Source organism: Notothenia rossii, assembly GCF_949606895.1.
Source record: "Notothenia rossii genome assembly, chromosome: 8".
In the NCBI taxonomy this organism is placed as follows: Eukaryota; Metazoa; Chordata; class Actinopteri; order Perciformes; family Nototheniidae; genus Notothenia; species Notothenia rossii.
In genome coordinates this window covers 17,314,688-17,340,302 of record NC_136906.1, presented here as the reverse complement: position 1 = coordinate 17,340,302, position 25,615 = coordinate 17,314,688, and the positions used below count along the sequence as shown (strand labels likewise).

At 39.3% G+C, this 25,615-nt stretch overlaps 2 protein-coding genes and 1 long non-coding RNA gene across 10 annotated transcripts; all 3 read left to right on the top strand.

Moving 5' to 3' along the window:
- Window positions 1-599: 599 nt before the first annotated feature.
- tmc6a (transmembrane channel-like 6a) lies at window positions 600-13,928 on the top strand. Of its 7 annotated transcripts, XM_079641947.1 has the most exons (18): window positions 602-798; window positions 1,337-1,599; window positions 3,150-3,287; window positions 3,369-3,468; window positions 3,553-3,640; window positions 3,715-3,972; window positions 4,211-4,422; window positions 4,499-4,643; window positions 5,102-5,245; window positions 6,377-6,531; window positions 9,389-9,479; window positions 9,632-9,729; window positions 9,811-9,906; window positions 11,602-11,677; window positions 11,772-11,905; window positions 12,564-12,740; window positions 12,851-12,929; window positions 13,422-13,646. In XM_079641947.1, the coding sequence occupies exons 1-18, from the start codon at window positions 743-745 to the stop codon at window positions 13,500-13,502; spliced, it is 2,391 nt and encodes a 796-aa protein (XP_079498073.1). In that variant the 5' UTR covers window positions 602-742; the 3' UTR covers window positions 13,503-13,646. The 7 variants fall into 7 exon arrangements, 5 of the variants coding, with proteins under 5 accessions (XP_079498075.1, XP_079498074.1, XP_079498071.1 ...); XR_013801173.1 differs by lacking the exon at window positions 11,772-11,905 and having other exon boundaries at window positions 600-798; window positions 12,581-12,740; window positions 13,422-13,482; XM_079641945.1 differs by lacking the exon at window positions 12,851-12,929 and having other exon boundaries at window positions 601-798; window positions 13,422-13,928.
- Window positions 13,929-14,366: 438 nt separating this feature from the next.
- On the top strand, window positions 14,367-16,021 carry LOC307016412. 2 transcript variants are annotated; one of them, XR_013801797.1, is made up of 5 exons: window positions 14,367-14,609; window positions 14,743-14,828; window positions 14,927-15,022; window positions 15,142-15,285; window positions 15,451-16,021. It is a non-coding gene; the product is annotated as an uncharacterized lncRNA (long non-coding RNA). The 2 variants fall into 2 exon arrangements; XR_013801798.1 differs by having other exon boundaries at window positions 14,367-14,613.
- A 245-nt stretch (window positions 16,022-16,266) lies between these two features.
- cenpx (centromere protein X) lies at window positions 16,267-18,436 on the top strand. The gene is made up of 5 exons (XM_079645131.1): window positions 16,267-16,375; window positions 17,329-17,380; window positions 17,467-17,520; window positions 17,596-17,684; window positions 18,276-18,436. The coding sequence occupies exons 1-5, from the start codon at window positions 16,292-16,294 to the stop codon at window positions 18,288-18,290; spliced, it is 294 nt and encodes a 97-aa protein (XP_079501257.1). The 5' UTR covers window positions 16,267-16,291; the 3' UTR covers window positions 18,291-18,436.
- The last annotated feature ends 7,179 nt before the right edge of the window (window positions 18,437-25,615 follow it).

The following is a 25,615-nucleotide window of genomic DNA, read 5'->3' as shown; positions in this document are numbered from 1 at the left end:
CATATGAATAAATAATAATATAATCTAAATATTAATAAGTGTTAATGCACTGCAATGTATTTCAATTAAAGCAGGTGTGGGTGCATTCTCCTACTATGATGACAGACATTTTTACATCATAAAGTTGGGCTCTCAGAATAAAAAAGTAAAGTTTATTCCAATACTTTGGAGTGTTTGACCAATGTAATGTAGCGTTGCAGTTTCTCAGTGTATCCATTGGATGGCAGTATACACCCATGATTCCAACACACTCAGGTCAAACATCAACCCCACAATACCAATCCAAATTGTTCCAATTATAATTGGATAAATAGGGAAGTTTTAATAAGCGTTTTTGATACCTGCTCAATTATGTCTTTTATATTTCGTTTTCTCAGTGTTTCATCAATATCTATTGTTTAAATTATTATTTTCTTTGTGACTTGTGTTTCGAAAAGGCACTTAAAAAATTAAAGGTAATTATTTACTCTTTTTGTATGTACTATTTCCCTATGAACCCTGTACATGGCGTGTCAGAGACGCTTGATTGATTGCACTTCATCAGGTTCAGACAGATACACTTTGCACCAAATGTAAATTAGGCACAGCTGTGCTGAGAGAGAGAAAGAGAGAGGAAGTCTGTATCATGTGTTTTGACGTGTTGGGTGTGTCTAGAATAGAGTGCAACACTGCTCTGTGGTCGTCTCTGTAACTGAGGGTGAAGACTCGATGCTGGTAGCTGCAACAGCGATCATCAAGAACCATGGCATACAATGTGAACATTAGTCAAACAGATTCTGATTCTGAGTCTGACTTTGAGTAAGTCCTCTTTTTAAGCCTTCATTTCAGAATTGCTTTACTTTGCGATTATTGGCTGTACCTGAAATGTCCTCTGCATCTTTTTGCTATATCAGGTTGATCAACTTTGTTTTTTATTTTTGTCTTAAGAAGCACACAAAGCTGTTACCTTAACACATTAATGGAATTCTTAGTGTCCTTCATTAAATTGTTTTACTTTTAAAGTATATTTAGTTTGATTTCCCCTCAATGTTAGTGCGTTGAGAATTGCTCTAAAGTTTTAGATGACAACATGTTCAGTTCCTCATTGGCCCAGCTTTCAGTGCCTTTAGGTTTGAAGCATCTTTGCATGCACTCAGTGATATATTTGAGGCTTTTTACTCTTAATCTGGCACTTGAAAGTTTTCGGTATCTTCCCAGCAAGATGTAGAAAAATTGTTTAGCAAAATGAAGAATCTCTACATGGTAATTCCGGGTAAAAAATATGCATTTCAGATGCAACGTGTCTTATACTGTATACATGTTTCTGTAATGAAGGTCATTATTTCCTCTCCCTCAGAGACATGGGAGGAAGCAAAGCCGGTCAAGGCACTTTCCGGTTTATAAGAGAGCCTGCTGCCAGCACCCAGAGGTGTCCTGAGTCCTTACAGATGGACGATTTTAGGGAATGCACAGGTGCAAATAGAGAAGATCTTCCATTCACTGCAAGCGGCCACATGAGAGACGAGACACTTGACACAGGGCAGAGGAAGTCTCTGCTGAGGCATCACTGGTCAGCTGCTACTTTAAAGGTGCTCTCCTCGATGCCCAGTCGCACTGTTGGTGAGATGTAATCTTCTTCCAGTGTCTTATTGTGGGTTGACAATATTCATATACACACGTGAAGTCGTGAACCATTGATTGATATTTACTACTTGATAAATTATATGCTATTGGACTTTCTAGAAGTGCATTACTTTGGTTTAGCTCATATTTACATAATCGAAAACAGTGTGTTATTTTGAATGGGAAAAGTTCTGATCTCCTTATACAGCATAGTGGAGTACCTCAGGGCTCTACACTTGGACCACTACTTTTCACCATTTATATAAACAATTTGCCCTCCATTTTTCAAAACTGTAATGTTCATCTATATGCAGATGATACCGTTATTTACACATCAAAACCAAATCTCTCTCAAATTCAAGTTTCACTCCAGTCAGATTTCACCCTCCTGCAAGACTGGCTATTCCAGAACAAGTTACTTTTGAACAAAACTAAATCCTTCTCTATGATCTTTGGTACCCGACACAAACTCAAATCTTTGACTGGCTCATGTGATATTTCTTGCAATGATGGTACAATTCTGCATATAGTTGACAGTTTTAAATATTTAGGGGTATGGCTTGACTCTAACCTTTCATTCAAACCTCATATTGATCATATACTGCATAAAGTAAACTTTGGTCTCGGTACTCTTTACCGCTCTCGGCACTGTTTTACCTTAAAAGTTAGGAAAAAACTTGCTACCCAACTGCTATTTCCCTTATTAGACTATTGTGACGTTGTTTATCTCAATGCTCCGAAATCTGTTCTAGCCCCGCTAAACATTGCTTACAATAGAATGTGTAGATTTATTCTCGGTTGTGATTTCCATACACACCACTGTGCACTGTACCTAAACCTCAATCTCCCTTCTCCTGATTTGAGAAGACATTTGCACTGGCTTGAGTTCATTTATAAAAGTTTCAACTTTAATTATCCCCCATATTTGAAACAGTATCTCTTTCGTTTTACATCAATCCACCAAGTTAGACATACCTCTCAGCTCTTCTTCACCGTTCCTCTAGTTAAAAAGGACATTGGCAAAAGAGCCTTCAAATTTAAAGCTCCTGCTGATTGGAATAACTTACCTGCTACCATCAGATCTCTCCCTACTCTGACTTTGTTCAAGCGTGCATTGTCGTCTCACCTCAAGGTTGAATGTTTTTGTATGACCTGAAGTACTTTATTTATTGTTTAAGGGTTGTTGAGGCTCCATCTTATTTCACCATCTCCTCATGAGATGACCCACCTATTGCCCATTTCTAAGTCTTTATTTCTAAGTCTTTATTGTTATGATTTTGTATATATAGTACAGCTACTCTACTTTACTCTACCCAATGATATGCATTCAATGTAACCGCCTATAATGTATTACCATGTGCTGTATGCTTAGGCTGAATGTTTGTAATTTCTTGGTTATTTCTTCCGATGTATGTGTGTGAATGTTGTTTGTATGTTGTACTTGTTTGTTATTTGTTTTCTTGGGACCCTCTTGAAAACGAGGTGATTCACCTCAAGGGGTTTATCCTAATAAAGAAATTTGAATATATTGCTTCTTGTCCACACAGGGATAAATGCAGTTATTCCCAAGTATGCGAGAGACTCATCTCAGCAACCTCAGACTTCCTCCCATGATTCTTCTCACCACTCCAAACCAATCCAGGCTGACTTTGTTCAGAAACAAATGGAGGAAATAAGTGCTGAAGGTGAACAAAAACCAAACTGACAGCCAGCGTTGGCTGTAGCAACTCTGAAACTTCAATAACTTTCTTACTTTTGGGTTACAGAAAAGCAGTTGGTGTCCAACCTCAGATGCCTCTCAGTGAGCGAGGCCATGCGAAAGCTGCGAGCCACGCCGCTCAGCTTGGTAGATAAGATGAGAGTCAGGTACATGTGGCACTGAGAACTGTCAACTGTCTTCAAATGAAGCCACTGTGATAACTCTTTCTCATTTTTTTGTTGTTGAATCAGGCGACTTGCTTTCAGGGACATAGATGAGAGTTCATTCATCAGAAGGAATAGTGCATGCTACAGGCGTCTAGGCGTGTACATTTCAAGGGTGAGTGCAAACTTAAATAAAACCACTTTTATTTGTGTGTATCAGTCCTTCACTTTACTTTTTTCTCCCCTCAGACTTGGAGTCACTGCATGTTCAGCTGCCTCTCCGTCCTCAGCTACTTCCAGCTGTGGCATTCACCGATGAAGATACTTAGCGGACGTTTTGGAACCGGGGTGCTATCCTACTTCCTGTTTCTCCGGACCCTCCTGCTCTTTAACCTCTTCCTCTTCACTATCAATGGCCTGTTCCTGGTCTTTCCACAAGCAGTCAACCCTCCTCCTCATGACCCTCATTCCAACAGTTTCACTGGCCTTGAGTTGCTCACAGGCACGGTAGGATACATCAAAGTCAGAGTCAACTTTATTGTCAATCTTTCAGTTTGTGTGTACAGACAGAGAGATCGAAATACTGTTTCCCACAATCCCGAATACAAAACATTAAATAAATAGCAGTAGGAGTGGAATGGGTTAGGGGTCAAAGGCCATGGTGAACAGGTGAGATTTTAATGGTGACTTGAAGATGTCCAGGGAAGCATCTCTTGAATGAATTCACCTTTTTTTTTTTTGGCAGGGTTACCTCTCTCAGAGTGTGATGTTTTACGGCTTCTACACCAACACTACCCTCACAACGTGCCGGGCTGCTAACTCCAATGCAACTAACACAGCTGATCTGCCAATCTGTGACCCCCACCAGCCCCACATGGTGCCATACAGCATACCTGCAGCATATTTATTTACCATCGCCATCGCCTTCTTCATTATCTGCATCATCCTTGTGTACAGGTTGGTCTACAAGAGAGTTACTTTTATCTAATTTACTCTGTGGTGTGTATTTTACGGCTGTGTTGTTCTCTTGCAGCATGTCCAAGTCCTTCGGGAGAAGTTTTCAAGTCCTCAAGTCCAACAGCAATCTGGCAGGAAACATTTTCTGTATCTGGGACTTTAAAGTCAGCAAGAACACGTCTGTCAGACTGCAATCTGAGAAAATCAGCACTCAGCTCAAAGTAAGAAATAATTTATATGAAATAGGCAGAGGTGGGAGAAGTACTCTGATCTTGTACTTGAGTAGAAGTACCAGAGTGTAATACTCTGTTACAAGTAAAACTCCTGCATTCAAAATGTTACTCAAGTAAAAGTTCAAATGTATTAGCGTCTAAATATACTTAAAGTACCAAAAGTAAAATTACTTATTATGTAAATTGGTCTATTTCAAAATAATATGTTTTTTGATTATAATTGACATGGTAGAGTTCCCTTTCACATTCTCAGTCACACCATCTCAGTTTTTGCATACACACAGGAAGTTTTGGTTAACTTTGTCACACTTCTGATGAAGGCATGTTTTAAATAAATAACCTGTTCTAAATACAATCGACAGCAGAGCTCTTCCAGGTTTTAACAGATGGTGAAGTTCTTTTAAACGTTGATATCCGGACCTTACAAACTCCTGCTTTTCCAACAGGAGCTGATGTCTGAGCTGACCAGTGGAGAGGATGCAAAGAGCTACAAGCAGCGTCTCTCTCGCCTCATGGTGCACGTGGTGGCATGGGTTATATGTCTTATCAGCATTGTCGTGAGCGCCATGGCAGTCCACTACCTATCAGAGGTTAGAGAACACGTTCAAATAAGTGCTTGTGCGTGCCCGTCTAGCATTCTCTCACAACTATGACAAAATTAACTCTGATGAAAAAGCACCTTCTCACGCAGTCTTATTTACTTCTCCTTTTGCTTTCCTGGTAGAGTTAACACATTTTCTCTACTGATGTTCAATAAAACTGCAATGTCTCTGTCATCACCAAAAACTGCACTGATGAGAAAGAGATTGTCTAAAATAATGGTTCCCAAAAAACAGTTTGACTTTGATCAACTGGCAAAATACTGAGGGAAATATTACAAGTTGTATTTCCCTGACATCATGTTATCAAAAAGGACAAACTGCAGTTTTATTTTTTCACGCATGGTTTCTTATGATTTTAATGTGCTAATAATATGCATTGCAACGTTTGCCCTCAAAGCCAGACACAAAACACACTAAAGCCTTTCTGTACTGTTAGACAGGGGTGGGGGCTGGAAATGTAGCGAACACAGAGCACACATTCTTTAAATGTAAATACTATTTATTTACTTTTACAAACAGTGAAGCAGTTGGGGAGCTATATCATTATGCCTTGCAGGACTGTGTATGGTTGGACTTTGTGTCACACACGCAGGTTGCAGTGTAACATCAGAGAAGACTGGGGCAATACATTCTCAAATTGCACCACTTAACTTGTGAATGCAAAAACAATGCAGGGATGATTTTTTATTATTCAATAACGGCAAACAAATCAAACAGTATGAAGTGATTCATATATGAATACAGATTTAAAAAAATGTTTTCATAAACATATTTTCGTCCTGCAGGTTCACATTTATATATCTATTTAGCTGTTTATTTACAATTGGCATACAGTACCAGCTAACTCTTTAATTCATAGTCACTTTTCTTAAAAACAAATACACCGCTGATTTTTTTTCTTTTACCATGGTGTACATATATGCTATTTAGTTTTTGTGTTTTACTTATAGTGTTATTAATAACGTGTGCATGCAGCCATTTAATTTGTTTCCCCTCACTTTATCTGTCTGCTGTAGTAATCATGTAAATGTCCCCGTTGCAGGACGGATAAAGGATTTCTTAGTCTCTGCCCATGTGTTTGTCCAAAGCTCTCACTGTTATTTATCCATTCTTTCACAGGCTTGTATCACTCAGAGTCCCTTCAAAGACACGGAGCTGGTGCTGCCTGCAGTGGTGTCGGCCATTAACCTCTTACTGCCCGGTCTCTTCAACCTGTGCACTTGGGTAGAGAATTACGACTCACCCAGCGTATGCGTCTATGTCTCCATCTTCAGGTGAGAAGGAGAACTGTGGAAAAACAAATACACAATCAACAATAGGCCTACATATGACAAGACACATTTTAAAAGATAATTCGCATGCATTTGGAACCAACGTAATGCATGTAAAAACATAGGACAAGCATGAAACAGTTTTGGTATTTACTGATAAATACATGTGTTACACAGTGCTCAAAACTGCTTGAGTATGTCTACTAAATGTTCTCTTCAATGTGTGTTTTAAAAAAAAATGTAAGTTAAAAAGAGCACTACATCATTTACTAGTCTTTTTCAATCTGGAGCTTTCAATTCAGCTTGAATCCTCCACCCGTTGGTTTTTACTGTGAGAATATTCATTTCAAGTTTTGGATTGTATTTCCTTTTGTATACCACCCAAATGAATCACAACCAGACATGTTTAAAATACATAGAAATGCACAAATTGTCTCAGTAGTTCGTCACAAAAAAGTTAAATTACAGCATGGAAAATTATTTAAAAAAAACTTCTATCATACTTTTATTAAACGGCTGCACACTAAATATCCCCTCCACTTCTCAATGTTTGTGCACTGGAGTTTCAACATTACTTGTCTGTAATTTGTACCAAGTGTGTGCATAAAAACGACTTACTGTAAAAGTGTCCAACATTCATGCAGTGACCCAGCATCTACTGTAAGTCACACTTTAACTTGTGGCTTGTATTTCCCCTTTTGTCTTTAGTTTCTAGTTATTTGCATGGTTGTTGCCTAATCTCTATGGGGCAGAGCAGAAACCTTGAAAATGAATGTTCTCCCAAGGCTTTCTCATATTATCTCCTCTATCCCTCTTGAATTCCCACTAAAATGGTTTAAAGATATCAAATCCCTATTCACTCAGTTCCTTTGGAATAATAAAAAACCCAGAATCGTACATAATAAGTTGATCATTCCAAGATCAATGGGAGGTTTGGGAGTCCCAGATGTATTCCAGTACTATCTGTCCTTCAATGCAAAGTATCCATTATCGTGGGCGTACAAAAGTGCCTCTTCGGTAGGCAGTTGGCAATGGGTGGAGCAATCCATCATGTCTGTAAACCAAAACATATCTCTGGCATCAATGTGGTAATGCCCAAAACCACCACCCTCAATGGATAATACCATCATCTGCTTTTCATGCTCTATTGTAAAACAACTGCACAGGAGACTCAACATAGAGGGGCTCTCTTTACCATCTTGCCCCATTTGGAGTAACCCCTGTATTTCTGCAGGAGGAGGCACCTTAATTAATAATATCTGGCAGAAGGCTGGTATTACTACAATTGGACAGATATATAGAGACCAAACCCTTCCATTTCAACAACTCAAAAATCAGTATGGTCTCTCAGGCTCATCTTTTCTATCATATACACAACTAGCATCTATTATTAGTACAAAATGTAAGGAGGGAGCCATGCCTGCTTCATGTATGGAAGAGGACCAGCGCCTCAAGAAAGCAATCATATCATCAGGTGTGGTCTCTAACATTTATAAATTATTATCTAGGGCTGCCCCGAATACCTATTCTCCTGTCCAACTGTCCTGGGAGCATGCCTTGAATATCTCTCTGTCTGCTTTGCAATGGAACTCCATTTGGCAGTCAGCTATGTTCTCTTCTAAATGTGTAAGATTCAGGATCATACAGTTCAAAATTCTCAATAGTCTAGAGCTTACATCACCCCTGTTACAAAATCCAAGATGGACAATAAACACAGAGACTTATGCTGGCATGAATGTGGCAAGCGAGGTACATTGTTGCACCTACTCTGGGAATGCCCAGCGGTAAAAAAACTTTGGTCAGAAGTAATATCCTTATTGTCTGAATCTTTAACAGTTAGTTTCCCTACATGTCCCATTGCATGTCTACTGGGTCTCAAGCCAGATGGCAATCTTGCAAGGACTACCGATCGGCTCTGGACATTGGGCTGTTTAGCCACAAAAAGACTCATCCTATTAAACTGGAAGGAACGCAAACCAGCCTGCTTTACTAGGAACTCATGGCTGAGGGAGTATCTGGACCTACTGAACATAGAGCGTGCAGCTTCTCTGCTGGGGGATTTTGAGGGGAGACAGGAGGATTGCGGTTCACTGTCCGCAGCTCTCCTATCTAACCCTGTCAATATGGCACCTCCTGTGTAATGTATAATGTATTGTGTATGTAATGTCCTGTGTATGTCACAATCAGCTGTCTTAGGAAGTCATCCTTGCATCCACCCCCTCCCCCTCCCCCGTTACGTCTTGTTTAGTAGTTTGTTGTTACATGTTTTGATGTACGGTTTGTTATCTGGAGCAATGTCTGTTTATTGTATAACTGAAAAGAAGAAAAAAAAAAAGGGAAAAAAAAAGAGCACTACATCATTGACTAGTCTTTTTCAATCTGGAGCTTTCAATTCAGCTTGAATCCTCCACCCGTTGGTTTTTACTGTGAGAATATTCATTTCAAGTTTTGGATTGTATTTCCTGTTGTATACCACCCAAATGAATCACAACCAGACATGTTTAAAATACATAGAAATGCACAAATTGTCTCTGTAGTTCGTCACAAAAAAGTTAAATTACAGCATGGAAAATTATTTAAAAAAAACTTCTATCATACTTTTATTAAACTGCTGCACACTAAATATCCCCTCCACTTCTCAATGTTTGTGCACTGCAGTTTCAACATTACTTGTGTGTAATTTGTACATAGTGTGTGCATAAAAACGACTTACTGTAAAAGTGTCCAACATTCATGCAGTGACCCAGCATCTACTGTCAGTCACACTTTAACTTGTGGCTTGTATTTCCCCTTTTGTCTTTAGTTTCTAGTTATTTGCATAGTTGTTGCCTAATAGAAATGTTGCGTATTGTTTTCTCAGGAACCTGATGTTGAAAGTCAGTATTATTGGAGTGCTATGTTTCCGCTGGCTGGGGAGAATAGCTGTGGAACCAGTAAACCATGGTTTACAGGTAACAAGCATCCTTGTCATAATCATAGCTCTGGAGTGAAACTGACATATGTTCTTCATTCCTAAAGTATTGGGAAACAAAAAGTGATTTCCTGTTTGTCCTTTTTACTTCTAATAATGTGACTCTTACATTAATATTTCTGTTGTCCTCAGTGTTGGGAGAACTGTGTGGGACAAGAACTGTATCGTTTGCTCCTCATGGACTTTGTCTTCACTGTGCTTTACACTTTCTTGGGAGAGTTCCTGTGGAGGCAAGTCAGTACTTCACCTTCAATTCACGTGACTTCATCCTGTTGTTTGCTTTAAAACTTTTCACTGAATGCATCTTCTAGGCTCTTTTTCAAGCACGTGCTGAGGAGGAACAGGAAGCCAGTGTTTGACATTGCCCGTAATGTGCTGGAACTCATATATGGACAAACCCTTACCTGGTAATGGACACAACAGTACGCCACATCTTTTAAAAACCATGATATACAGTGGGGCAAAAAAGTATTTAGTCAGCCACCAATTGTGCAAATTCTCTGACTTAAAAAGATGAGAGGCCTGTAATTTTCATCCTAGGTATACCTCAACTATGAGAGACAGAATGAGAAAAAGAAAATCACATTGTCTGATTTTTAAAGAATTTATTTGCAAATGATGGTGGAAAATAAGTATTTGGTCAATAACAAAAGTTCATCTCAATACTTTATATACCCTTTGTTGGCAATGACAGAGGTCAAACGTTTTCTGTAAGTCTTCACAAGGTTTTCACACACTGTTGCTGGTATTTTGGCCCATTCCTCCATGCAGATCTCCTCTAGAGCAGTGATGTTTTGGGGCTGTCGCTGGGCAACACGGACTTTCAACTCCCTCCACAGATTTTCTATGGGGTTGAGATCTGGAGACTGGGTAGGCCACTCCAGGACCTTGAAATGCTTCTTAAGAAGCCACTTCTTCGTTGGCTGGGCGGTGTGTTTGGGATCATTGTCATGCTGAAAGACCCAGCCACGTTTAATCTTCAATGCCCTTGCTGATGGAAGGAGGTTGTCACTCAAAATCTCACGATACATGGCCCCATTCATTCTTTCCTTTACACAGATCAGTCGTCCTGGTCCCTTTGCAGAAAAACAGCCCCAAAGCATGATGTTTCCCCCCCCATGTTTCACAGTAGGTATGGTGTTCTTTGGATGCAACTCAGCATTCTTTCTCCCCCAAACACGTCTAGTTGAGTTTTTACCAAAAAGTTCTATTTGTTTCATCTGACCATATGACATTCTCCCAATCCTCTTCTGGGTCATCTAAATGCTCTCTAGCAAACTTCAGACGGGCCTGGACATGTACTGGCTTAAGAAGGGGGACACGTCTGGCATGCACTGCAGGATTTGAGTCCCTGGCGGCGTAGTGTTACTGATGGTAGCCTTTGTTACTTTGGTCCCAGCTCTCTGCAGGTCATTGACTAGGTCCCTCTGTGTAGTTCTGGGATTTTTGCTCACCGTTCTTGTGATCATTTTGACCCCACGGGGTGAGATCTTGCGTGGAGCCCCAGATCGAGGGAGATTATCAGTGGTCTTGTATGTCTTCCATTTTCTAATAATTGCTCTCACAGTTGATTTCTTCACAACAAGCTGCTTACCTATTGCAGATTCAGTCTTCCCAGCCTGGTGCAGCTCTACAATTTTGTTTCTGGTGTCCTTTGACAGCTCTTTGGTCTTGGCCATAGTGGATTTTGGAGTGTGACTGTTTGAGGTTGTGGACAGGTGTCTTTTATACTGATAACGAGTTCAAACAGGTGCCATTAATACAGTTAACAAGTGGAGGACAGAGGAGGCTCTTAAAGAAGAAGTTACAGGTCTGTGAGAGCCAGAAATCGTGTTTGTTTGTAGGTGACCAAATACTTATTTTCCACCATAATTTCAAAAATAAATTCTTTAAAAATCAGACAATGTGATGTTCTGGATTTTCTTTTCTTTTTTTTTCATTTTGTCTCTCATAGTTGATGTATACCTAGGATGAAAATTACAGGCCTCTCCTTTTTAAGTGGGAGAACTTGCACAATTGGTGACTGACTAAATACTTTTTTGCCCCACTGTACTTAACCAAAACAATATTGATTAAAAATGAATGGTCTTTATTTCTCCCAGGCTTGGGGTGCTGTTTGCTCCACTGCTTCCTGCAGTACAGATCCTAAAACTCTTTGTGCTATTTTACATGAAGAAGGTTTGTATAGCAGGTGTAATTTCATACAGTACATGTCATACAGATATGGATTTGCATGTCAAACTTCACATTCTTCTTCTGGTTTCTTCCCCAGAGCAGTTTATTGCTTAACTGTCAGGCATCAAAACAGCCCTGGAGAGCCAGTCAGATGACAACACTGTTTGTTTGTCTTTTGTTCTTCCCCTCATATCTCGGCGCTGCTGTGTCTGTCACTTATACCATTTGGATGTGAGTGTAACACAATGTCCACACTCTAATTGACTGTGATGCTCAAGCAGTTTGCCTCCTGAAAGGCATGTGTGAATTACCCGACCTCAAGGATGCATGTTTTTGAACAGGCTTTGAACATAATGACGGTAAAAAATAAATCCTTATCCAGCATTAGTCCAAACACAATAACAAAACAATGAGTTTGGTTGCGTCCGTTGCTCCTCTCCAAAAGAAAATGTGCTCGGTAATGTAAAAGATAATAACACTAAAAGTAGTACCAAGTTGAAATTCAGTGATTATTAGTAATATCCGGATAATATAGTATGGTGGCTAAAATCCTTCATTCTGTTTAAAACAGTCAATAAGAAAACGTTTTTTTTTTTAAAAACTGGATAAAATGTGGATTTATTGTAAACATGAATAAACTGTTACCTTAATATAAAACTACAGGTTTATCCAGGTTTTGAGAATTGTTGGAATCATCTGGTAAAATGTCAGTAGACAAAAATATGTAAATTGTAGTCCACAGGACATTTTAATGTGCAAATGTTAAATATTACACCTTTTTTACATCCAGTGTGCTTGAGTTTGAAACCTAAACAAAATGGAGATGTGTTATTGTCCACATACTTGCAAACTGCACTATATATTAAGAATCCATGTGTGATGCCAACAGGATTAAACCCTCGACAGAGTGTGGCCCTTTCAGGAATCTCACCACAATGTTTCAATCGGGCAAGCTGTGGGTCCAGCAGCTGGAGAGCTCCAACACGCTCCTGTTCTGGCTCAGCAAGGCCTACGACTTTCTGGTGGAGCACCCACTGTTCTTGTTCCTCGTCAATGGAGTCTTTCTGTAAGTGGTGACAAGATGATGTCAATATTTCATGTGTCATGCCCTCTCAAATCATTTGCTGCAAACTTGTCTGAATAATGATAATCTCCTCTGATGTCATTTTTTTTCAGAATAATGATATATGTTCACAGTCAAGTTGTCGATGGCCAAAGGAGGATCGTCAGTCAGTTACAAAAGCAAATTGAAAATGTATGCATAATCAAACTAAAGTCAATAAGCTACAGTCGTGCTAGTGGCTCTGCGAGGCTGTACTTAGGCTTTGATCAACTGCTAACGTTACCATGCTAACACACAAACAATGACAATACTAACATGCTGATGTTTACCAGCATATTAAAATGCTAATAAGACAACTTACAACTGAAGCTGACGTGAATGTCAATAGATCACATTTCAATAAAGACCTGATTATGGTTCTAAATCAGGTATAAATCATCCATTCTCCTTTGGGAATGTCTTTCTGCATGGACCATGTTGTATTCAAGACTAAGAATTAGGTTCAATGAGCAAAGTCTGTACTATTCAGCGTCTAGGCACAATGAATGACTCTACCAAACTTCATGGAAATCCATCATACTGTATAGTAGTTTAGACATTATCTTACATGCCTTAGAATCAAAGATACATATAGACTATTTTAATCTTGTTCTGAATATATCTTCTTTATTTTCTTGTGTGCAGGAGGGCAAAGACAAAAAGTTCCTCATCACCAATTTGCAAGCCCTTTATGAACGGAGTAATCTGGTTTCCCCTAACCGATAAGGAAGGTATTCGCAATGCTGTATTTCCTCCTTGTGGTCGTAACATGTTCTGGTTCGCACGCTTTTTTTGTTTTACTGACCTCACGTTCAAGCTGGAAAGGAAATTGTGCGACCACTTTCTTACTTCTAAACATTTACACCATTCTGTACCACTTGAAAGAAATGAACTCACTGGTGTTAAGCAAACTCAAGTACAAGCAATGAGAACACAAGTAAAAGCCAAACCAGTAATATGTGTGCTATTTTCAAATATATTCCACAATGTTTGCAGTGGTTAATAGAAGAACATGAACTAACACCGGCTGTTAGCACTATATATGATATTTAGCATAATATATGTCAAAACATACTTTTATGTTAGATTCTGTTGAAGTTTATGCATAATGATCTTGAATATGTTGTATGAAAATAAATTAGTTTGAACACATCTTGATATGTTTTTTGGCAACTTTGACATAGCAATTATCCTTTTATTTTAAAATATCTGATCATTCCAAATCACCATTTTTATTCTAGTATTTAACAGATTTTCTAAAACAAAACACACATTCAACATATTATGTAAATGTATGCGGAGAATAAAACAATCGGAATAGTGATCTATGAACTTTACGCGACTAATGCTTTGGTAACAAAAAGTGATTAATCTGGTGTTTTAAAAAGGGAGATGTAGTCAAAAATGAAAGCTATACAGTAATATGTCAACCACTGTTAATTGCTTTTGAAGAGTATGTTTGTTTATTCAATAAAACGTACATACAGTATATCTAGAAAAAAGCAAACCATTTAAGATAGCTTTAATTGCTAGTTTGAGTTTGAACAATTATATATATATATATATATATATCTACTACCATTTAAAGCATGTTAGAATGCAGTTTGCAAACCCTATGGATCCATTCTGGTGATGTCATTATCTTGTAACATATTTTGGAGTTAAAATGCTTTCCCCACTGGCTGCTGAACAAGTTTGGTAACTTCTAGAGGGATTTCCAAGAAAATGACCGGCAAGAGATTAACTTGTTGTGACTTAAAAGGACTCCAACTCCACAGCAGGGGACTTTGAGCTGTCTGAGTAGGTTGCTGAACATCTCAGGAATTACTTCTGGTAGGTAAGGGTTCTATATTCTCATGTTCTAATTTCCTAAAATGTTCACATTTGTACTTTTTGAAATCCTTTTATTTCTAATTGTATTTACTTTGTGTTCTTTTTTTTCTCCAAAATCTCACCTTCCCTCCAGATAAAATGAACATGAAGACTCCAAAAAGAGTTTACATTTGCCTTCCAAAGAAACACATGGCGGCTTTGGCTCAAACATATCAACTGGTAAACATGTTTTCTGAAAACATATTGAACATGAATACGTTTTAATTTTAATTTGCTGCAATATGCCATGAGGATAATGATTTCCTATTGTTTTACAGGACCACGGGGTGATTGTAAAAGACCTGATTCCCTACTTAAATTAAGGATATGTACGGGCTTACTTTAGAGAATGGGGCACCATCACAGCGTGTGAGGTATGGACATATGAAACAATTTTGTGACATAGTTGATGTATATTTTTAACTATGTTTTGGATATAGGACATTGTCACTTACTTTTACAACGACCCTTCACCTGTTTAATTTAATCCAAGGTTAAGAAGAACCCAAACTTGGGGGAAAAAAATGCAATGGCCTATGTGAGGTTTTCTACAGAGGATGAAGCAGACAGAGCAGAATGGGCTGGACCTCACTACATTGGAGGCGATGTCGAAGTCAGGCGTGTTGTCAGTCCAAAGGTGAGTCTTTTGTCTCTGTTGGAGAAGAGCTGGTCTCATGCCTGATTTTATTACGGACATAAAGAAATCTTATAGAAAGACGAGTTGATGAGCAATATTTGATTTATAAAGTGAAGATTTGCTGACTGAGTCCTCATTGGCCAACTATAAAAATCTGTCTTTCAGATGGACGAGGATTCAGAGAAGGAGGCTGCCTTAGCTGTTGCTCTCCCTCGACCACGGCGATCAATGGGCTTGGGCTACATCCTGGAAGACGCTCAGTGGTTAGATGACAAGATGGAGTAAAACCTGCAATGCAACTTGTAGGACGAACGTTTTTTTTTATTGTTTAACTGTCTGTAGCCTTCTGTGCCTGAAGTTAGATAACAAAAGAAAATCATCACAAGGATAGCATATACTCAGCTACATACAAACACATATACTGCACCTATTTTATTTTTATTTTTTTTATTCTGAGTTGCTCTGATACATACTGCTTTGATTCTATGTTGTGTCTTATGATAACTATAGACCATGGGTGATAATAGTTGTATTCAATTATCTGTTTCATGTTTGTCAAGGGTGTATGCATTGTTCAAATATAGCTTGAATATTATCTCCCTGTGTAAAGAGACTGTTAATGAATGCATTATGATTAGTCATTAATCAATTATATTTCTATGCAAAACACAGTTAAAAGTTACGCTAATGGTTGACTAACATTGTTGCGCTTGAATAAATGGGTTTTACAGTTTCAGTTTTGTCTTTTTCTTGTATTACAGATAATATGAAATACTAATGACTATTGAACAAATATAACTTGTATAATAACTAATCTTTTTCTATATTTATTATAATGTAGAACCATTTATAAAAAATAATAATATATATATATATATATGTATGAAAAGCTATCATACAATCCAAACTAATCTTAAATTAAATATAATATAAATATAAAATAATATAAAAATATTACATTTCGTTTACGGTCTACGGAGGGCGGGGTAAATGACGTCAGAGATCAATGGCCAATCCCTACGCAGAGCGCCAAGTTTCTCACAGCGGAGTAAACATGGCGGAGAAGAACGAAGACATTGGATTCAAAAAGGTAGAAGAATATGTTTAGACAACGGCTGTTCACCTGCTGGGGTTAAATAATAACGAATATTGCTTGTAACTTGCCGCATCTGTTTGATTTAATTAAGCATTCAGGCTGACCCTGTGCACGTAGCTCATACATTGTTTTTTATTCTCAGACGATTACACTTTAGTCCTTGCTAAAATAATATTCAGTTAGTTAAATGTATGCCGAATGGAAAAGCGGTTCAAAGTTATATAAAATATTCGTATCTGTTGTCAATATTCAGGGATGGCACTGTGTTAGGTGTATTATCCCATTAAAATGCCGTTTTTTCCAAAGGTAGTTTGGCATGAGGAAGAACGCAGCAGCAAGTTACACGATTATTCGTTTTTCACGTTCTCCGTTTGTTTTTCAGAAAACCAAGTAGGACATTTTAAAAATGTATGCCTGGTTTGTGTTAATGACAGTGCGCACTTTACTTAGTATTAATCTTATTTGTAAACATAGATTATCATAATTTAAAGATTCAGAATCAGAAATCCTTTACCAGTCCCACACATAGACTGTATATAAAGGTCCCACTGTACAGCGGGGACATTCACACAAGGGGGTTTAAAGGGGTGTATGAACATCTTTAGGTTTAAGAAAAGGTATAAGGAAAGAATAATTAGACAATGTGAAGATGTCGGGTAACCTGTTTTGCTGATGGTCGATTGTTGTGTTGACTTTTGATTGTGATTTTGGTTTCACGTTACTGTAAGTTTTTGTAAGCAGCTGTGATAAAATAAGAGGCAGGTAAAATACAATTTTCTTCTCCCTCCTCCTTTACATCAGGGGCTATAGAAACTGCCTAAAGTGTACATGTTTTATAATAATTGCCATGAGTGGTATAAACAATCCCGAAAGACAAGTATTTTGGCAATTTACTCCCTTCTCTTGTCCGTCACATGCACAATGTTCTCTATTCTCCTCATTTACAGGACACAGTAAACAAACTCTTGTCAAGCTTCTTTAAGGAGGACAAAACCAGACGTGAGTTGGATATAATGTCTTGATATAACATATCCCAAAACTTTTATTATTGACTTGACAACTCAAAAACCCTCCCTCTCTTACAGTGAGTGGGGATGCTGCGCTGCTCGTGGCAGAGATACTCAAAGTATTTGTCCGAGGTAAGAAGTTTTGTTGGGTACATTTGTGCACAGGTTGTGTTATGATGAAGCCTTGAATGTGGTATCTCTTTCCAGAGGCTGCTGTGAGATCACAGAAACAAGCTGCTTCTGAGGACTGTGACCAAGTGGACATCGAGCACTTTGAAAAGATCCTGCCTCAGCTGGTGAGTAGCTCGATCAAATTGGGGTTCAAGAGCTATACATTATAATCATAAACTGCTGCAGTGTGCCGTGTAATGTTTTTGTTTATTAGACCAGCAGGGCATTTTATATTATTTTTCTTATTTGGACGTACTGAATTCTGAATCATTTCTGTGACAAACCTCGGTCTTTCAAATGATACGGTATGATTACATCTAATTATAAGAATAAATATAGGCCCTACCTACATTTGTATTAGTGATGAATCATTTCTTTAAATGTATTTGTCATTCCAAAAGCCAATATAGCATAAACAGAAAGCAAAAAATCTCCGTATTTTAGAGGTTTGTAACATTCAGTTATTTTTGCCATAAAACATTCTTTATACATTAAAATTATCAAAATGGTTGGAGATATTTGTTTGTCTATTGATCTGTCTTTACAGATTTAAAGAGAAGTTAAACAAATGTTTCTGAAATACTGTGCAAAACCAGCTCAAACTGCTAGTAGTTGATTGTAGCAGCTGATGGTCATATACAATTCTACTCAAAATTGGAAATTGGACATATAGCTTCAATGCACAGCTTAATCTCTGTCTCTTTTTTCCAACACAGCTGATGGACTTCTAGCACGGTGATGCCACAAGATGGAGCCAGAGTGTTGCCTGCTTGTTCCTGTTTAAATCCAACAACTTCAATTCAACATGTTAATCTTTCTTTGTACGACTGCAATTTCATAATCACTTAAATCTGAGATTACATCCAGATTTTCATTCTGTATGTATTTGAGTCGAGTGATTTTACATAGAAAGCAGCGTGTACTGTGCACACCCTTTCATGCCACCACCAATAAGGCCCACCTGTGCTCCTCTGCAACAACAGGTGCTTCCAGCATGCTCCATAGTGCCCTTCATCAAAGCCTCCTGGAGCAGTTGGAAGCAATTAGAGTAATAAGGGGAGCAGCCAGTCCCTTAGATGATGACAAGTGCCAGGAAAAAAGGAGTACCCCCTCCGGCCACTTTGAAGTTCCCTTTTGCTGTCCTGCGATGTTTAGTTAGAGGTGGGGGGAAGGGCAAAGGGGACCTCTGGCACAGGGGGAAAGTTGAATGGGAGTGTGCGTGCACGAATGTGTGCGTGCTAGCTAAACATGGCCAGAGACCACACGCATAGATATTCTGTTTGAAAGGAAACATAACAAAACACATTGGAACATGGTCCAAGAGGAGCAGGGTGTAATTCTGAAGGTAAATAAACAAAGAGGCGAGTAGTAGAGGTGCTTTCTCTCCTTTCACCACAGCAGAGGGGGGAGTCAGGCCTACAAGGGAGAGGGTAATGTGGGCTTTTCTAACCCAAGGGCCTCAGATGGTTTTCCACCCGTGGTGTATTTGACCAACATGTCTTCACTATGAGTCAGCATAGCTGTACAACACCTCACACTATTTATTTGTGTGTCTCTTGAGTGAGTCACTACGCTTACAAACATGGCTCACATACAGCTGGAAGCAACTCCGGCTAAATTCAAGAGTCCAGGCTCCGATAGGTGCTCAAGGACACAGCACCTGGAGTTTGACCCAGCACCTTTTTTAGTAGGGCCCAGACTGAATTTGTGTTTCCCAGGAGAAACTTCCACAGCAGGCCTTCATGAAGGTGTGTTAGGCCGAGTTAAGTTTATTTTAATGATGCCATGAGCGCAAAAAAAACAGTAAAGAAATAATTTGTTGGGTTTATAACTAGTCATTCACAGCGGCAGGTACAGTTTGGTGCAATATACAAATGCAGATCCACCGCTTTGACAACACGCTAACCCAGATGACTATTTATTATGAAGTATGACACCAAATGATCTTACTGGAACTGCATTTCCACTTAACCACAGTAAGCAATACGTGTTAAAGATGTGTCTCACTATAAAGCCTTTCTGGAGCATTTTAGAGATGAAATATAAATATCAATCCTTGTAGATTAAATAAAAACAGTGATTCTGTTGGATCTACGGCTCGGAAAAACATCTATTTCATTTTGATTTCCTGATATGAGAATAAATATCCTCTTACATTTGGATATATTCATATAGCATAGTAAATGGATGTAATTTTCAGATTTTTCTAGACTGTTATTTGCTTTGACCAACTCAGCCATTATATCCACATAACTAATGACTATGAAAAACGTAATCATTTGAATATTTTGTGAAAGCACCAACAGTAAACCTTCCAATATTGTTGAAATATTAAAATTGAAGTATTTGATGAGAAATATGACTGAATTTTCTCCATATTACCCAGTTGGATCCGTCATCTCTCTTATCCACAATACAGGTTGTTGGAACGTCTTAGTCTTGGTAAATTAAGGGCACTACTGTGCAACTCTTCTCCTTATGCATCTTAGTGGAACAAATTACAACTGAAAGCAGTATTATTAAACATACGAAAGCAGTTAGGACAAGAATGGGGAGGGGCATTGAAGAGAGTAATGAGTTAAAGCTTTTTCTTGATCATACATTAAAGGCAGGGAGTGTCGACAGCCAGTCCAGACGCTTTGGAGAAGCTCTGGAGTGAGAAGCGTTTCCCAGGAGAAGCACACTGATCTGTCTCCACCATTCTGGCTTTTCTTTGGACAGCACTGCGCATGGGACAATGAGGATATCACTTGAAGATATCTGCCTTATTGTAGCCAATAATATCAATACTGCTTTTATAGAAGCATCATTGACTGGCAGGATTATTCTTGATGATAAACTAAAAACAGGCATGTTCCGGTTCTGGGAGTACTTGTCATATGTACTGTAGGTTTTTAATCCATGAAAAGAAAAATGGAATTGGATGTAGTTGCAGTAATCAAGGTTAAGGGTGATGCTTGTCTGGGGTGGAGTCGTCTGCATCTGTTCTTGAGAGTCCTTTAAGTGATGATTATGTCAGATTTCACTCCTTAATTCCCGACTCATTCGTCTGTGGTTCTTGTTTTCTATTAGAGTGACACAGCTTCTCCCAAATATCTAACTTTCTGCCATGTAAAGGCTCCTATCTTTTCTGGCCCAAACTCAAGTCCTGTTTATGTTGAGTGATCACAATGACTGTAAAAACCTGCACATCAGCTACATTTAGGATCGAAGGCTTATGCTATAAAAGTCAGGGAAATAAAAACAAGATATTCTGTCACGCAAGCAAGAATAATTAAATGAAAGACAGGATATGACATGAAATCTCCAACTGACGATACAGGCGTCATCTGCCATTTGTGTAATTTCTACCCCAAACATTTCAATTACATTTGTTTTTGAGTATTTCTATAATAAATATCTGATGGCATGCATCTGTTCTCAGAAGTTTGTGTGCATGTATGTGCTCGCATGCACGTTGTGCTTGATCTAGGGCTGTGATGCATTAGAGACAAGAGGCCCTTGTGGCCCCTGGAGCTTTCTAACCATGGAGGAATGCTGCAGGGGACACAGAGCGAGTGAATTCCTCTTAGATGCTCCACACGCAACTCACGCACACATGAAAAGTAACAAACATTTACGGCGCTGTCAGAAAAACAACAAAACATGGTCGTGTTTGGTCTGCGTGATGTTTCTTTTTTACAGAAAGCTTGCATGAGTGGAGAGGATGCAAATACAGAGTCAGCATGTTGACTGTATACACTGCTGTGACATGAGGGTTTCCTGGAGGCCCCGGTCTCTCTGAGGGGCCTGGGGTCCTAAGGCTAAGCTTTGTTAAGGAGCCACGGGGCCCACACCGGGGATGATTAGAACATACCTGGCAGTTTGAGCCACTTGGGCGCTCTGCTAGGATCACTGCTAACTGGTTGTGGCGCTTGGCTGTTAGTCTGAGGCTGGAGATGGTCTGCTGCTGTGCTCCGTGTATCGGCCGGGCCTTTGGTAGCTGCAGGGGGCGGAAAGGATTCTTCCGGAACCAGTGAGGTGTATGATAAGGTCAGAGACCTTGGCATGCAGCTGAAGAGGGAAGAGGGGGCGAGAGAGATGTACAATTAGGCCCGCAGCTGGGTTATTTCTGGAACTACCTTAACTACATTACCCTCCTCTTCCACCCCAAGTCTGTCTCTACCTCCCTCCTCCGTGTGGTGGCCATGGTCAGGGCATAGGTGATAACAACCGAGTAATCCCCTTACGTAACACTGCACAAATTGAACGAAACAAGACAATTCAATTAATTTCGGGAGCGTCTAAAAATAAAGAAGCAGTTTGTTCAAGGTGACGTGTGTGTGAGGGGAGGTGGACCTCAAATGAGCCGCCAAGACCCGACTGAACAGGAGGTCAGCGAAGCACTCTATTTTTAGGTCCCATTAAAAGCAGTGGTATAAAATTAGTCCTGCACTGACCCTCACAAGATCTGTCAGTCACGGTTAGAGAAGCTGTGAACATGGAGGTCACGCACTTAGAACGATGAAAGGGCCGATGTTTGGTGATATTTAAAAAGGAGCAAGTAATGACCAAAATCTCTTTAGCTGTGGCAGGTGGCACAGTGTGAGGTTGGCTTTTGTTAGACTAGGTTTAAGACTTCATCAGCAGAGATTTGAAGCCCTTGGCAACTGGCTAATATTAACTGCAATAACACAAAACATATTGTTTGGACAAAATTGGTGAAAAAGGGCAAACTACAACTACATTTTGATGTCAAATTTGAAGTATTGAGGTCAAGCTTGTTTTTCGCTTCTGCACAGCTTTGCATTTGATCGTCTCTTTCTGTGTTTGTTGTTGATTAACACAAATGTCAAGGTGCCAGAGTAAACACGAGTTAAGAGTATTGGGTGAAAACAAGTCTGTCTTCCAAGTGTTCTCCACAAGGCCGGCATGTTGACTGTCTGTCCTCACAGTGGTCGGGGGCACCGGAACTCTAAATTAGCCCTGGTGAGTCAACAGGACAGCTTTCATGTAGACAAGGGCTCATGTCAGATTGAAGGAGAGGTCAGGATGTAGGGGTCAGAGGTCAGGATGCAGTGTTGGTCTTCGTCTTTAACAGCTTCCTGTCTGCTGTGTAGTGCAAATCTCAACGGTAATCCCTTGTGATACAGGTTCAAAGTAAAGGGATTGGCTCACACTCTGCTACAGGTATGGGACTCATCACTCCACTTGTACTAGGTCGGCTCACAACTTTGATCCAGACCAAAATATCTCTTCAACTAAGGGATGGATTAGCATGGAATTTTGTACAGACATGTACGGTCACCAGAGGAGAAATACTTTCGACTTAGATAATCTTTTGACATTTCGTCTTGAACCACCATAAGATTGATATTTTGGGATTTTACTGACATATTTGGATATTGATGATACATTCTGGGTTGCTTATGTACATTTTGTACAAATATGAATGTTTCCTAAAGGGGTTAATCCTACCCTTGATTTCCCCCATGGCCACCATAAGGTTCACATTTAAAGTTTTGAGTGAGATGTCTCTAAAAGTATTGGATGGATTGCTAAGATATCTGGTACAAACGTTCATACTTGCCAATCACCAGGTCAAAAAAGATGGATCGATTAAATTCTCGCACTTCTATTGACAATTCTATCAGCGTCAGTAGTTAGAAATGTACTATGCTAGCATGCTAATGTACTGAATGTTTACATTGTAAACATTGTACCATGCTAAACATCAGGAGCAATCATTCAAATGTGCAATGCTTGCTTCGGTTCCAAGCAAGCAAGCAAAAACCACCAGATTCAGAGACAGTTTCATCCCACAGGCAATAAGACTGTTAAACACCTGAACTGTTGAAACAACATCCATAACATTCATCTGCTACTTAGTAATTATTTATCTATTTATCTAATATATCATTCTGCTTGCATATAGTCTTATTTCACTTTTTTAAACTATTTAAAAATTGTTTTACTTTTTAATATTTACTTGCACTATATTTTTCTGTTTATCTGTATTATTGTGTTGCACTGTTGGAGAAGCCTGTGACCTAAGATTTTCAAAGACACTACTGTGTTCGTATTACAAATAAAGAACCTTGAACCTTGAACCTTGAAAAGCTAGTTCCAACACTACGTGCTGGTAACTCGATCCAGTGGCTTTAATAACGTTATGCAGGAGGATAGCAAACATGATTGATCAGTTGATGCCGTTTTTTTGGTCCTCTACTCTAAAGAAATCAGCTTGAATTATGCAAGATCTTTAGCAGCAAACTCCACTAGTACGATTTATTTGACAGCGATTTACTTCAAACAAATCCTGAACCACAACCTTTGAGATTTCGAGGTCTGCCCTTTATAATTTATTTGATCTTTGACATGAATGTTTCATTTAAAAAAAAAAGAGAAAAAGAGTTGCACCGATGCTGCTTCTCACTCTCAGACTTTGAAGGAGCACCTGTTTCTGCTGGAGGGAAGGTAAACCCTCACGGTCAATAGGAGACACGGCAGGGTGCCTCGCTGCAAGGTGTCTCTTATTCTGTAAGAGCCAATTTGGGTTCTTTGTTTCTCTGGCATGAAAACAGTGCGACCAGCAGAGGTGATTTACCAGCTTGCCTTAACATAAAACTGGAAATAAACCAGAGCTGTTGGAAACCAATGGCCTGGAGGAGCAACACAGGGACAGAGTTAACGCAAAGCTTCACATCACACAGGAGAAGCTAGGATGATGTATGGTTACTGCTGTAGGGGACAGTTGGCTTTGGGACAATTTATAATAATCAAATACAGAAGAACAAGGTGCCGGCACAAGACGATCTCTGACCTTTCAAGACAAATACGTTATCCCTATAAACTCTCTCCCTTAAATGTTCTAATACTTGTTTCCAGACATAAAATGTAATCCCCTGTCCAAAAACAGCAAAGGAGCAGATCCACTCACAATGAGCCGTAATTTAAAAAACGCCTCCCCTGGAAAAACAACAATAAATTTGAAGGGGGCTTCAAAGGGGCCGCCGGTGCTCTTACTTTTCTGTACATAAAACAAATCACCGCTATGTTCTTAAAGCACTCAATCGTTCAGCCTATAACACAAAGAGAATGAGAGACATGAAGCAGGCAAAGAAAAGAGAGACTCATTTGACTTATGACGTCTGACTATAGGGCTAAACCGTTCGACCATTTTATCTCCTAATATTGATCTTTAACTCTCACGTTATCTAAAGGTTTTCAGGTAGTCTTAATATGGTGACATTACCTTACAAAAGCAATGTTTCAACAGAGCTCCATGCTTCTCATCACGGTTTAAATCAATCACTTTAGGGTGTTAAATTACCCTGGGGGGAAGGATCCTAATTTGGGTTTAAAGCTAATCATCCGTTAAATATAAAAGCATCAGAATCACTCACAGGGTTGAAGCAGGACAGTCTACTGCGACCAGATATCCTGGGGGTGTTGTTGGATGTTGTATTGATACACTATCCTGGCTTGAAAAGCTTCATCAGTGGGAGGGCAATATCCTGCATCCGGATTTGGTCAAAAGGCAAAGCCATGACATGTCTGAGCGCCCAGAGAGAAAAGGCCAGGTGTCCTCTAGTTCCTCTTCCATTTCCCCCCCCCCCCCCCCCCCCTCACCCACTGATCCTGCTAACCAGGGAGCTATCACCCCTGGCACTGAAACCACAATCGCTGAGCTGTGGAGCTGTGTGGGGGTGAGGACACTGATTTACAATTGGTACAGCAGAACACAGACTCAAATGTACAAAAGAAAAGTAATCATAAATAATACAAACCAAAAAAAAGCTGCAGAGAAATACATAGGAGTAGTAGGATTGACAATTTGGCTGAAATATGTCTCGAAAGTGAGCTGCTGATTTTCTTTACTCTCTTTCCAAGAAAAATTCCATTCAACAGAGACAAGGTTCAGAGTAGTGGTGTCAAAGATGTCAAATACAAAATTCCCTGAGCTGTGTGACGCACGTTTGTCAAAAACCCTAGCCATGCCACTACTTGTTGACTGATTTATTGTTTGTTTTTTAATTAAGTAATTCCTTATTTAGTCACCATAATGTCTAAATAG

Excerpts from the sequence above, each read along its gene's own strand:
- cenpx (XM_079645131.1), top strand. The coding sequence starts at position 16,292 with ATGGCCAATCCCTACGCAGAGCGCCAAGTTTCTCACAGCGGAGTAAAC. Across the intron at positions 17,381-17,466 it reads TAAGGAGGACAAAACCAGAC|TGAGTGGGGATGCTGCGCTG; the intron begins GTGAGTTGGATA and ends CCTCTCTTACAG. Across the intron at positions 17,521-17,595 it reads ACTCAAAGTATTTGTCCGAG|AGGCTGCTGTGAGATCACAG; the intron begins GTAAGAAGTTTT and ends ATCTCTTTCCAG.
- tmc6a (XM_079641945.1), top strand. The coding sequence starts at position 743 with ATGGCATACAATGTGAACATTAGTCAAACAGATTCTGATTCTGAGTCT. Across the intron at positions 3,469-3,552 it reads GTAGATAAGATGAGAGTCAG|GCGACTTGCTTTCAGGGACA; the intron begins GTACATGTGGCA and ends TTGTTGAATCAG. Across the intron at positions 5,246-6,376 it reads CAGTCCACTACCTATCAGAG|GCTTGTATCACTCAGAGTCC; the intron begins GTTAGAGAACAC and ends ATTCTTTCACAG.